The 14794-nt window shown below is 41.3% G+C and overlaps 1 protein-coding gene across 3 annotated transcripts in view; it reads right to left on the bottom strand.

The window, feature by feature from the left end:
• Positions 1-14794, bottom strand: part of Kcnn2 (potassium calcium-activated channel subfamily N member 2) — a 378701-nt gene that overhangs the window by 122291 nt on the left and 241616 nt on the right. For all 3 annotated transcript variants that reach the window (XM_051163924.1, XM_051163925.1, XM_051163926.1), the window contains one exon: positions 14151-14246. In XM_051163924.1, the coding sequence (XP_051019881.1) occupies positions 14151-14246 (96 nt within the window). The remainder of the gene's footprint in view (positions 1-14150; positions 14247-14794) is intronic.

The raw sequence follows: 14794 nt of genomic DNA, 5'->3' as shown, positions 1-14794 counted from the left end.
ATCCAGGGAGCTAGAAAACCCAGGACGTGGTAGAGGCCTTACACCCAGAGATGTACACTTTGCAGGCTATGGACTCCTGACCCTCAGGCCACCGTCCCTTAGTGCGAAAGACCAGAGGCAAAAGGACAAAACAACTTGGTGCAAAAACGCAAGCTAGTTGGCTATTTTGTTGATTTTTCTCTTCTTTAACCTAGACATTGCTGAGCTGGTTCTTGTGAAGAACTAGAGAGAAAGCAGTTTTCTGCTTTGCCCGTCGTATGGTTTCTATTGCTATTATTAGATTTTGTTATCAAAACAATAATGCATCAATATCCCATTCCCCTTAAATGTGAAGGTCCATATAACAATGAGACTTAAAAAAAAAATTGGTAGGCCAGATTTACTGAGGGGCAAGAACTATAGTTTGCCAATCTCTGCACTAAGTAACCAACTATTTGCTTTCTTGGCCCCATATTCTTGCCTAACAGAACTTGGTCCAGCTCCCTTGAAATATATCCCATTGTAAACTTCTGGTAGGCCCCCTCCAGAACTTGAGACTCTAGATGGGAGAAGAGAAAGGGTGAGATTTTCCTGAGCACTACGATAAGCTGGATGCCATGTCAGTTCTTCCTAAGCGCTGTCTTGTTAACTTTCTCATACAGTCCAATGAGAGGCACAATCATTTCCATTCTACAGATGAAGGAAGTGAGTCTAGGGATGACAATCCCTTCTGCTGATCATGTAAGAGTGAACCCAAATCTCTGAGGACCCAGGGCCAAAGGTCGCAGTGTGTGGTATTGCATTCCACAAGCACATGTGGCCGTCTACATGGAAGATGTATACTGCGTCTCTCCTCTTACACAGTCCTCTAGGGATTTCTGCTTAGTGTTGCTACCCACACAGTGCTGGGTAGTGACAGCCCTAGCCAGGTGCTATCTATCACTTGCATGCATTGGCTCTTACAAACACTTTTAACATTCAACATCCATGCAAGTACAAATGACAGGTGCAATCCACCATGACTGGAACATATTATGTTTTTGCCTCCTTTTCTACCCCATGAGGATGGTGCCACACTCAAGAGGATTTGAGACCACAGATCTTCACCTAACCTCAACAAGTCCCTTGAGGTAGCCCGGGAATCCTGACGTGGCTGGTAGTCTCAAAACACAACATGTGTTTCCCCAGAATATTCCCAAATGAAAACAAGTCAGTCGTGAGGCTGAAAGCAAGCATGCCAAGTGGATGGGCTGTGGAGAACCCTGGTAGGCAAGGCTGCTCCTCAAAGGATTCCTTAGATAAACAGGCTAAAGATGATTTTTATAACTGTGGGTGGGGAGGGAGGGAAAGAGACGGAGAGGGAGAGAGAAAGAGAGGAAGGGAGGGAAGGAGAAAGAGAGAGGGGGAGAGGGAGAGAGAGAAGGAGAGAGAGAGGGAGGGAGGGAGAGAGAGATTGATTACTGGAGATTGGTCCTAAAGCCTCACAATGCCATGCAAGCATCCTACCGCTGAACTCTACCCATATTCCTTTTACTTCCTATTTGAGACAGCATTTCAATTAAGTTGTCAGGGCTGACCTTGAACTCACTAACCCTAACAGGCTCTGAACTTTTCCTTTTCCTCTTAAGTAGGGGATTAGAGGTCTGTGCCACTAGGCCCCATATAAAACCTCCTCATTTTGATAGTGAGAACTAGCTTGTAGCATTTCATCATTCTTAAGAAAAATGGGAGAAAGTCATTAACTGCTTAGATCCCACTGGGATAGTACAGGTCATCATGCAGGCCACTAGAAAACAAGGGAAATTAGGACAAATCAATAAAACCTTGCGTTCAGCCTGGAACGCAGCTAGAGTGTATCTCACGTGGGTATCTGCCCCCATCACCCATCTCAGCCTCAGGGTCCTAACTGTTGAACTTCATTTCCATACATACAGTTTGGAGCCTGAAGATGAGCTTACTCTCTCGAGTCACACACAGCATCTTGCTGTGGTCACCTGAGCTCCTACTATTGTACAGGGAAGGCGTCCTGCTGCAGAGCTCAGGCTAGCCTTCTGACTACTCACTGCAGTCCTTGAAGGTTGTTCTAAGATGGGTTCCAAGGACCAAGTCAGAAACACATGCTCTCCTTACTTCTGTGGTTAGCTGTGTAAAACTGCAACAAGACACTCTTAAGAGAGACAACGCTTCTAAAAGGCTGCACTTGGGCAATCTCCATGCCCCATATCAGACTAAGCAAGTCAGGGAACATGACAGCACGTGTTCTGGATCCTGGTCCTCAGATGTCAGGAACACTCAAGGGGCATATCCTAAGATGAGAGGCACAGTGTGGTCAAAACTCAACAGCTGAAAAGTATAATCATTGTCAAAAGAGATAAAAGAGGTTGTAAAATAAATATCCTGAAGGAAAAAAAAAAAAAAAAAAAGGAAACGAATTGAGAAGAAGGAGCCTTTTTAAATGACATAAATCTACAGGAATACATGAATGCCAAATCAAAGAATGAAAACAAAATCTCTTTCATTCATGAATGCAGTATTGTTGGTGCTTTTTTCTTTTTTTTTTTTTTTTTTCAAAAAATAAGCATATCAGAGATTTCTCTTTATATCCCTACTGCTTAAAAGTTGGTAGTCGACTCAAATACATATTCATTAAATACCTCCTTTGATATTGCCGAGAATAGTTAACTATTTGACTAAAATACTAATGAGAAAAAAATAAAAACTTAATTCAAAATATTTCCAGAGCATTGAAATTCGCAATGGTACCAACATGCTTAAGCTGTCAGCTAAAGTTTAGAGCAGTGACGTATAGAACATATATATGTGAATATATGTCTATTTGTATACATATATGTGTATATGTGAGTGTATACCTATGTGTATGTGTGTACATGCATTTTTCAGATGTTTAGCTTGAAAGACAGGCAACAATTTTTGCTCTTTGATATGACCATAAAACATAAATCCAATGCTTGAACTGAAGTCTCCTGAATTACTCAGTAAAAAATTAGTAGCTTAAAAATTAGTACTCATGCAGTATTTAACTTTGATAGCAATAGATAGTTTTAAGAAGCACTGTTATTCAAGGTCAAATCTATACAAGCACACTTTCTCATAAGAGTGTGGTGTATGTGTGCCAAAACTAATATGCAAATATATTTATTAGGTTTTCCTTGGGACATGAATGCTTCCTGACAGATGAAGAATACTTAAGTAACTAAATGATCAAGGCCCTATACCCATATCCAAATAGACAAATTATTTAGAAACAATTTCATTTTGGCACAAGACAGCTATTATAGATAAATACATAATTAGGTTAAGATGTTCAGCATATTCAAGAAGGCAAAGGAGAAACTTCCGGTGCCTAAATTTAACTGTGAGAGCATGTCTACGTGTTGAAGTCCAAAGTTTGCAAAGTTGAAATCTCGACGTGTCCCATGAATTAAAAATCAAAGTCCAAAACTAAACCAACAAAACAGCATTGCTCAAAGTCAGCATCTGACGCAACACTCAAGCTGATGACCGTAATGAATCAAGCTCCCTGGTTAAAAGTAAACTAATCGTTGAAGGGGGGACATTTTGAGGTATCCTTGGTCATGTTTCACCAAAAAAAAAATATCCCCAATTCTTTTAGACCACCATACTCCAAGCCTTTGGTAGGGATTGGAGGCACACTATAGAAAACTCTCAATAGAAGTCAAGTTAGTGCAGGGGTGCTGGGGCACTCTTAAGTGAAATAACCTGTGGCCCCAAAGTGGTTACAGACCCAGGCACTCCCTATAGCTGAGGCTGACATGTTTGCCTGGGGCTGTTTTCTCCCTCCCTCCTTCCAGCAAGGGTTTAATGCCAGAATTTTCCATTATCCAAATTATTCCCCATGCTTACTTTTCAGAGTGCCTGCTTAATTCTTCTAAGTCACTAGGGTCCTAATTAGTGGTGAGGAAGATGGAGTCACCAGTGCAACCTGAAGGAGTTAACTCAGAGAAGAAAGAGCTATGCTTCCAGGATGAAGCCAAGGCAGAGGAGGGTCAGAAATGTTAGCCCCACTCATTTATGATGGGAAACCCCAACCTCAAAAGACATGCCCGGCTTGCTTTTCCTCCCCCTCAAAGGATTCCCTCACAATCAGAATCTGAATGAAATCCACTTAGACAAAGTCTTTAATAATGTTGCTGACAGCCCAGGGAGGGAGCTACTCCATCATGCCCATTTCACAGACAGGGAAGCTCAACCTCAGAGAAAGTCAGCAACATGCCCAAGGTCACACAGCTAATTAGTGATAGAACCTGGAGGGAATCCAGACTGACTGGCTCCAGAGGCGGCAAACAAAGCCAGGAGACTACGCTGCAAAGACAGTAAACAACCCAAAAGGGAGTCAGATCGTTCTGTTCAGCAGGCAGGTATACTAAGAGAAAATTCAGAAATTATTGATTTTGGGGGGGGTAGGGGCTAGACTTATCTTCAAATAATGCTTTCACTGTGTAAACTTTAATTATTAAACAAGGATATTCTCCTAAACCATTATCTAATATTAAAAGCCAAGACTGTGGAGGAATAAACTATATGGGTATGTGTATGTGCATGTGTATGTGTGTGTGTGTGTGTGTGTGTGTGTGTGTGTATATATATATATATATATATATATATATATATATATATATATATATATATAGAGAGAGAGAGAGAGAGAGAGAGAGAGAGAGAGAGAGAGAGAGAGAGAGAAAGAGAGCATCTCCCAAGACTTACAGAGGACAATACTCAAAAGCTTTGCTGGTACACTAGGCCAGAGAGCCTACATAGAGCATGCCAAGTTGGTACCTAAAGAAGTCACTTGTAAGTACTTCCAGTAATAATTTGAGTGACAGAAGCTTTTGATAGGAAAATTCTATAATACAGCTGTTTCAAATCACATCCTTTAACTGGATAACTGTTCCCTTGATAGTTGATCCTTAGGAAAACACCAGAGATACTCAGAGTAAGTTTATATCCAAGGGTATTCGGAAAAACTTATTTTTTTAAAACGTGCTTGATTCGTTTTTTAAGGATCCCAAAATAAGGAAAAATAATTCAGTCGATCACAGCGACATGGTAGGGAGAAAACACGGCCAGTGAGAGAATATGTGGTGTCATAGAAGGAGCAAGAAAAGAAAAAGACGTCAAGAGAACTTATTTGTTTTATAGGGCTGCACAGCAAATACATACTGACCCATTCCACATGAGCTAGTCTAACAGGAAAAACTACCGCCTCTAGTGGGATGGCTAATCTGTAGCCTTTTTAATATTTTCCTATGCTTTATAATTCTCTAACACGAGTACTTATTAATTGTATAGCCTAGAGGGAAATGGGAAAAAATTTAAAAGAAAAGGCATCAGGTCATGAGACATATGCTAATGCTTAAAATTAGAAGCAAATCTTAGTGTCCTTGAATGTGGTTAATAAGCTGGGCAACTGTGACACTGCAGTTCACTTAAAGTATGTGGCTTTCGGCAAGAGAACAGACAATTCCTTGTGGTATTCGTGCAGCAAAATTAGGGAAATTTGGGAAGTGGTTAATAGTAAAAAAAAAAAACCAGAGTCCTTACTACTTGCAAGGCTGAAGCAAACATCGCTGATGAACAAGCAAGTGGGAAACAAGAAAATGGGGCCAAATTCTGGGACTTGGCCTTTGGCTCTCTCAGGCTGTGGGCATGGTTTTCTTTTTTTTTTTTTTTGTGGGCATGGTTTTCAAAGGTACACTCTTAAAACTTTCTGCCAGTCCAAAGCTAGGGAAAAGGCCGTACATGTTAGTGGCGGGGATGCATCTCCCTGATAACCACTGCTAGGGACCAGTTGTTGCAGCAGAATGCAGCCCCAGGGTAGACATCGTAGCCACGCTAACTCCACACACAAACCTTCCCGAACCTGAAGAAATGTGTGTCACAAAACCACCAGAATTCTCACCCAAACAACACTGACAACCTGAGACACTGCCACGAAACCAACGTACTCCTTCAAGTCTGAAAATACGAAGCTACTCATTTCTTCCAGTAATGATTTTATAAGTGTCACTTGGCGACAGTTGCTGTTAAGCATGGCCATCTGAGATCGGTGGTACCTTTTGTGGTATCTTTTTAAAGTACTGACTGGATATACTGGGTCATTTCTGACCTCACTACAGAAGAAAGCCATCAAAATAGAGTGCATCCTGAGGACATGCAAAGCCTGATGAGGAATATTCAAAGAACAGAGCCAGGACTTGTTCACTGTGAGGGCATTTAAAGGGCCCTACGCAATGTTTAAATGTGAAAGAATCAATTTATTCTGCTACCCGGGAAATTACAGTTTGCCATCTTTATCGCTCTCCTGCAAACGAAAAGCAAGGTCAGCAATGACCTTCAACTCGCCAAGTCTAAAAAGCACTTCTGCTCCCCAATTAGCAGACCTGAGCAATGGTGCAAAGTGCTCCTCTGTCTACTTCTAGCACGGCCATCTCACCCTCCTCCACTTCAAGGGTGGTTTCTTCTCTCTCTCTTTTTTCTAGTCCCTCCTTTTCTCAACCTCCAGATGTCAGAAAATGATCTGCTTGCTCCCCAGCCTTCCCATTTTACTGTTCTCACCCAGTGATTTCATCAATTCCTGTGTGGGCTTAAATAGTCTATATTGATGACGCCTAAACTTAATTCCCAGTACAAGCCTTTCTTCCAAACCTCAGAATTTCATATATACATACATATAATATATATAACTATATATATATAAAATCAGTATACCTTCAATGTGAATCTTTTTTTCGTTTGTTTGTTTGTTTGTTTGTTTGTTTGTTTGTTTCAGTACTGGACGTGAACCCATCATGCTGTGAGTGCCAGGCAAGCAAGCACTCTGTTGCTGATCTACAGTCCTAGTCTGTTCTTGTATTTTGTGACATGGGGTATTGCTAAGTTGCCCAGCCTGGGCTCTACTTCTGCATCTACTACAGGCAGGACTCCAACTTGTGATCCTCCTGCCTCAGCGTCTGAGATCCTAAGAGTGCACCCCCAGGTCTAGCAAATCGTCTCACGTCTCTTAGTTAACTGTTCAGATCTGTCACCTGGGGATTAGAAGCGCTCTTTACATTTGGCAAAGGGAAGAGGTCACTGATGGCCTCTGTAGTTGCAGGACAGCGATAAAGATGGCTCTCTCTTTCCACACTGTGAACTCAACTGCTCTCCACAGAGCCTGGAAGTGATCTTTGTATTGGCATTTGCCTGGCCAGGCACCTCAGATCCACGGATAAGTCTAGCCTACTTCCAATATGGGTCTTGAACAATCTCACTTCTTAACTCGGCTACTACTACCCGAGGCCAGTGAGCGTCGCTTCTCTCTATGGCACAGCTTGCCAAGATGGCCGTGCAGTTTCCAGACCAATTCCCTCAATGTAAAATAAACTAACCCTTCTGTAACATTAAGTTAGAACATGAGTCTCCTCCACTTTAAACACTTCACTGACTTGACAACTGTACTTTAAGTCCTTACCACAGCCACAGGAGGGTTCCACAGTAGGTCCCTGCATTCCTTCAGACCTTGTTTGGTTCTGTTCCCTTGCTGCTTGAGCTAAACTGATTTTCTTAGCACAGTAAACTCCACCAATTAACAAACAGGCCTTTCACAGGCCTTTGCTACTACAGACTCTCTTGATACTGGCTGCCTCTTTTCCTTTGGGTCTCAGTTTAAATGCCACTTCCTTGGAAAGACCTCCCTCATCCTTCTGTCTGTACAGAGCATCCTTGATCCCCAGTTTTCTGTCTCATTCTTTTTTTTTTTTTTTTTTATCCTCATCATGGCAGTTACAAGACTTCCAAAAATCTATTTGCTTACTTAATATTTCTATTGTCTTCTTTCTTCATAAGATCCTCAGAGTGTTAGCTCTATGGTGAAAAGGACCTTCCCATATTATTTACCATTGTATTGTAAAAGCTCAAATTCTTATTGTTATTTTATGCATTTTTCTCTTATATTTTGAGACAGGAGTTTTCTATGTAATCCCAAACTAGTCTTAAAATAACTATGTAGTGCAGGCTAGCCCTGAACTCAACAGTAATCTTGCTGATATAACAGATATGTGCCCCATACCTGACTGGAAAACGTCTAAACATTGATCATGAACTGAATAAAACCAGACTTCACTTTAGCACAAAGAAACCTATCTCCATCCCCTTCCAAATGCCTCAAACTGTTTAATGATGGAACAGACAACCTGCCAGGAAGAATGGTCACATGGTCACTGACTAAATACTTTCATTAAGATGTCATGAAGGGCATTCTAATGCTGTGTAGGACACAGCATTAGAAGGTGACTAAGATCAGTGCCCTCTCAGTACATAGTTTCTCACCTTATAAACAGACTTCTTAAGAAAGTTCAGTTGAAATATGTTTTCAAAGTAATTAATAATATACTCTTGCCTGATTAAAAAAAAAAAAAAAAGAAAGCCTCTTTAAAGGAATCCCATAAACCCACATCCTGACCAAATATTTCCCTGCACTAAATCAGTGCAGGCTTCCTTGGTCTACTCTGCCAACTATGGTCTGATACGATGATAGCCCCCAGTGCCCCTTCCTTCCAGCTACACACCAAGTGGCTCAGAAACGGGACAGAGAGTCAGGCAAAGCCACTAGTGGTAAACCTGAAGCTCTCCTCTCCACTCATTTGTGATGCTGTTCTGTAAACACACCAGGATCGTGTTATTTAGTGTCACACCCATAAATAATGCAGAGATCTTTACACAGGCGGGCAGAGAAAATTAGTCCTGAGTGACTTCGTTACTACAGTATTCACATAATCAAAAGGCTTACAGTGCCATTGCTACCAACTGGGAGGTTGTGGGTGCTATAGAATCAGCCACCAAGCTGCTAATCACATGACAGAACAAGCTGCTGACCACACGACAGAGCAAGTCAGCTTCTCACCCCAGCATCTGTGCAGCCAAACAGTCACCCTGTAGCTACAACGTCCATCTATTTCAAAGGCACAACAGAACCAAAGGCCAATCTAAAGTCATTTCTAACTTTTCATCTCTCTTCACTTTCCCAAACCTCATTCAAACTTCTCAAAGTCAAACAAATACAAATTTTTTTAAATACACACTTCTGATCAAATCTGTACAGTGATTACTCAATTTCAGGGATACTAGATAATATACAGCCTACTAGATACAGCAAAATAGATGCAAATAATCCTATGAGGTCCTAAGCTTTGACTTTAAGTATGTTTTAATCATAAATGTTTCGAGAAGATAATAAGCTTTCTAGACCTTGAAATGAAAAATAATAATAAAAACTTCTCTTACGATGCCCACAGTTCATCATGTTATGGACGCACACTAACATTTGAGAAGCAGAGACAGAGGCCCAGTCTTTATGGAGTTTTGATGCCAAGACCTCAAACATAAGGTCTTATCAATGGTGAGTACTTAGGTACACTGAGTCAGCAATATTACTGCTGAAATGTATAATTCTCATGTACATACATAAATTATATGTAACACAGATATATAATAATATTATAGATACTTTATGATCCTAATATATTAAAATATGCACATGTATCATATTTCAGAATATGTTAGGAAAGAACTAGAAACCTCCAAATTATTCTTCAGCATGAATCACAGGTTTGACACAGGAATCCATAGCAAGCCATAAAATAGGATAGGGCCCCACTGCAGAAAAAGAATGAGCCAGGTCACTAGGTACTGATGGGAAGGAAACACCTCTGAAATTCATTAAGGCATAAAAGCCAGCTATACATGTATGTCACTACTTCTGAATATTTGATTTTGAAATTCTTAAAAGATGTGCAAGACACTTAAAAGTGGTTACCTCTGTGAAACAGACAAGAGTGTTCATAGACTGTAACATCCCCGTTTTTTCTAAGCCCTTCTGTACTGTTGGAATTATGTTTATGATGTGTATTCATTACTGTGTAAAAGCAATAATGACTACATGCATTATTTTGGGACACAGTTTGGGAACATCCAGGTGCTCCTTGTAGAAGTGAGAAAGTAAATGTCTCTCCTCTCTCCATTACAGGGAGCACACAGAGCCTGCCAGCTACTGTGATGCCAACTCTCCCCCAGCTGTCAAACAGGCAGGTCACTAAGACCCTACCCTCAGCAAGCCCTCCTCCTATGCAGGGCCATGGTTCACAAGTGAAAGGAAACCTTCATTTCAATCTTTCCAGTTACAGAACTACATAATCCAGCTCTGAAAACTGAGCTTGAAAATAATGCAGAGGAATTCCATTATAAATGATCCAAGGAAAACCAAGTGTTTCCCTGGTGCTATTTATCATGTAATTATATTACCAAAGAAACAACACTTTCCAATTTAAAGTATAGGACCTTCCAGTCTCCTGAGTTCCATAAGACCCAGAAAGACCATTTAGCACTCCAAGGGGCTTCCATCCTTACTTCACATTGGCAAATCTAAAAATACTAAACAAAGTCATTTTTATACTAAAGTCACTGCCATGAGAAAAATGCTGCAGAGATAAAGTAAAAAAGATTAAACAAAATCTATATTCAAACTTCCTTAAGGATAAGACTTTCATTTACATTTATTCTGTCAAAAAATATCTCCAGCCCTACTGCAGGGGTGAAGACAAAAACAGAGGTCTCTAGAAACCACGTGTCTGCTTTTCCCGCTACTTAACCTGGAGACACAAGGCAGAAAGCTATTTAGTATCGCAAAAGAAGGTCAAATTGAGTAAATAACAATCCTTATAGCCAATTGCGTTTGTCAAAATGTGGTGATTACGTAGGCATGTATTAAAGTTTGTTTATTTATATTCAGTTTATTCCTGCACGTCTTCTTCCTTTTCTGGATTTGCTGACTGGTACAGAAAGCAAAGTCAGACATGTGTTTGAAAACGTACACTATCTACTTAGCTGGAGATTCCCCCCCCCCCCCACTCTACTGACTTCTATATAAGCATTCTGACCCTGCCCTCCCACCCACAAAAAAGTAATTTCTGTTTTGGTTCTTGGGAGTGGAAGTAATTAGGGAAATGAACTATATATGTAGCCCATGCATTGAGCTGTCTGTGGTGCTGAAAAATGACCCTATAGCTGAATTGTACTGCGCTGTGTTCTTCTAAAACCTCCCCACCACACTATTTTAATCCAAGCACTTCTACCCATGAGTCACCTGAACCATTTTCTGTTGCCACATCATGTATAAACATTTTATCAAAGGTCACACTGAACCTTGCTTTCCAAGGTTCTCCACGAAAATGCCAGGGCCTCCCCAGGCTTGGTGAAAGGATTCTCATGGACAGAACATTAGGACATCGGCTGAAATGCTCATCCTGAACATAGTGGAAAATCACATCCTGCACAAGTAACTCACCTTGGCTACCTGTCACTAACCCTCATACTTATACGACTAAAAACAAAAATTGTCATTTTTGATATCTTACATTCAAGGCCATGCTCCAAATGCCAGCACAGCCCCTGTACTTGCAAAACTACCTCAGAAATAAATCAATATATTTAGAATTCTTTATAACAGACTCAGAAGTGCCCATTGGCCTAAAACTTATATGAAAGAGATACACTTCCCATAGTGATATGAATAACACTCAAAGAAGTCTGCCATGACTAATTTTCCATCGAGATCCTGATCACATACACTCGGTTTCTCTGAGATTCAGGGTAAAGTATTATGTTCTTTGGACAAATGAGAAGGTTCCTACTTTTTCTGGTTCTTCTTGAGTGCTGGCTCAGAGTTTCCATGTGTATTTCTTACCTTCTACCTTGTTAAAAAAGAATTTAAGGACTATAAAAAAGATTTCACTTTTTAAATTGTGTCTGTGTGTAGGCATGTGCACATGGGGGCTGGTGCCTGAGGACACCTGGGGATTTCCCTGGAGCTGGAGTTACAGGCAGTTGGGCACCACCATATTTGAGTGCTCAGCATGCAACTCAGTTGTCTGCAAGAGCAATATGTGTGCTCTTACCTGCTGAGCCAGTTCTCTAATCAGCTTTACTTAATTTTAAAGAAGCATTGTAGATAAGAATATCAGGGGGGGAGAAACTGCTCTTGATAAAATGATCTTTGAAAAAGCCGTATCCAAAATAAACAGACATTATTACCCAGCCCTCTATCTTGGAGTTATCATGGTAAACATGGAAGGCTTAACAGCGGCAAATAGATCATAAATAAGCCAAACTTTAAAACCTAACACTCTGCGACATTTGTGTTATGAATAGTAAGTTCGCTGTATGTATTCTCCAGGGGGCCAAGTCCTTGTCCCAGATTTCATCACTGTGCCGTATTGTCTAGTTAACATGATAGAAACATACAAGTTAGCCAATGAAGGCAATGTTTCAAGCATAAAATAATCTATTAAAATAGTTTACATTTATTAGTATCTGTACATTTCTAGAATTCTTGCACTGTATCAAAATTTTAGAACAAATAAATTATACTGGGAAGCTCCTCTATACTTGAGTTAGGTCAAAACTCTCTGTAAGTCTTACAAAAGTCTGTTTTTAAAAACGACACTTTGCTTTTCTGAATAGCACAAGCAGCCCCTGACCCCCACACCATGAATGCTTCTTTAGCCCTGTGCTTTCAGAGGGAACGGTTAGCACTAGAAAAGCTTATGATTAATAAAAACGTGATTGACAAGATCTCTCATTCAAGCATGATTTGAACAAAACCACGCTGGTCTCCATGCCAAATGTTCTAAGCTATCCTTAAAAACCTGTAAGAAAATCTCAGAGTGGCATTTTTAAGCTCAGCCTATTCATATGCTGACTCCTGAGTTTAGAGCAAAAGCACAGATGACGCCTTCTCGGTGTGGCAGGACTCTTGGTGAGCACCAGGCTCAGAAGGAGAAAGCTGAGAGGGCTATGCCTGCCTTCAAGTTGGGCCTCTTACTGCCTGATCTGGCAAGGCTACTCACTTCCTCTGACTGTTTCTATCTTGAATCGTTTCTCATCTTCCTCTCTTCAAGTCAAAAGGGCTCTGGCTCAGAGCACAGCAGAGTCCCAGGGAGGACGTTTGGAAGAATCTCAAAATGCCACCGTCATGAGGACTGCACTAATGAAGGCTCTGTATCCTCTCCTAAGACTTACAATTCAACCGTGTACGCCGTAGGCGATCATTACCCACTCCAAGTGCTCCATGTTTACCCTCATTCTCTGTGCACATCCCTTCAAAAACACACTTTTCTAAGTTTTAACAAACAAGGAAACAAGAAGAAGTCGGGTTTTTTCCCCCTCCTTTCTTGGAGTTAGCTTTATCTTTATTCTGTCTGGACGGTCATTAGAACTGAATTATCTGTCTTTTCTGTGGACTCAGTAATTACTAACTTGGAAAAAAATTAAGTTAAATTGACAATAAACTTCCTGATGAACCCATACAACATGTCATGCTCAAAGGCAGCCTGAATCAGTAGGCTTCATGCCAGTCCCATCAATGACTAACGATGGCTCAATTTTTTTTTTAATAAATTCTAAGCTTGAAAATATCAATCTCATCTCGAATTCTTTAGTTACTTAAAGTCCCAAACTTTAATACTTGTTTGACTGTGGGCTGGAGAAAACAGCTAATGAGACTAGCAGTCAAATCTAATAGAGTAAAACAAACATTTTCTCCTTCAGAGAGCTCATGAGGGCAGCGGCCTTAACTTTCAAGTGACATTTAAAATACAATGACTGTAGCTAATGACTGGACTAAACTGGTAAAGCTATGCAGGCTTTGTGAACTAAATAAGCTGCTGTAAAACGCATTAGAGAAAAAGGATGGTGCTCTTCTAGGGTTGACAGAGGCTAGTCATACCGTGAACTTATTTTCCTAGTGTGTATCTCTCCTTTAAAACTGTGGGGCTGGTGGAAGTGAATTGACCTGAAGAAGTTGGGGAAAAACCTTAAGATTTGATCTTATTAAATACATATCAGAAAGGTCCTGCCTGTTTACATGCTGTGTTGACTGGCTTGGTTTCGTTTTTCTCAACTTTCTGAAAGAGCAGGTCAGGTGCTGAGATAACCCTGCCTGAGTTTTCTGTAACCTCAGGCAAGGACACAGCGGCTTGGAAAAGGCTCCTGCTGTCCAGCTCTTCCCTTAGGCTGTCTGCATGGCTTCTGGGTATTCAAAAAATAAAAATAAATAAATAAAAATTTAAAAAAAAATACAGCGGAGCCTGTGTTACCTGTATTTCCCTGGCGTGGTACACGATGATCAGACCGAGGAGGATGATCGTGGACAAACTGATAAGGCATTTCAGAGCTAAGGAATACAGCGACGCCTGCAACACAGTTGGATGAAACACTTAAGCACTTTTCAACCACCTTCCAGGCCACGAGAGTCAGTTCAGAGCACGTGGACCTGAGCTCAAGGTAGGATTCACGGGATGGGGGCAATCTGTCTTGGCTCTAGGATGCGAGTCATTTGGCCACAAAGCCCAGTGAGCAAGGGAAAACTCACGGCTTGGCTGCGGGGTCTGCACCATCAAGGGCTGAAACAAGGCACCTGACTCGCTACAGCCTAGAGGAAGTTGCTCCCGGAGTTTAAGCACTTTTGGTTAAAAAGGTGCCTTGGAAACATGAGCACCAGGAGAGGAACACTCCTGCTTTCCCCCACCGACTCCAGTAGCCACTTATTAGCATGCCTGAATGCGCTGGGCACTCGGCGCCGGGAGAACTTTTCCTGTCCCGAGTTGCCCAGCAGACTACGGGTGTGCGTCCTAGCTGCTTCTGCTGCTCAGCCAAGCAAGCCTAATGAACCCTGGGACACTTGCGACCTCGTAGGCAAAGGGTTCCCACCGGAGCCCATCCCAACCACCTGGTGGCTCCC

The sequence above is a fragment of the Acomys russatus genome, chromosome 20, assembly GCF_903995435.1.
Source record: "Acomys russatus chromosome 20, mAcoRus1.1, whole genome shotgun sequence".
In the NCBI taxonomy this organism is placed as follows: domain Eukaryota; kingdom Metazoa; phylum Chordata; class Mammalia; order Rodentia; family Muridae; genus Acomys; species Acomys russatus.
Note: the sequence above shows the minus strand (reverse complement) of the source record. Positions and strands in the feature narration are given on the sequence as shown.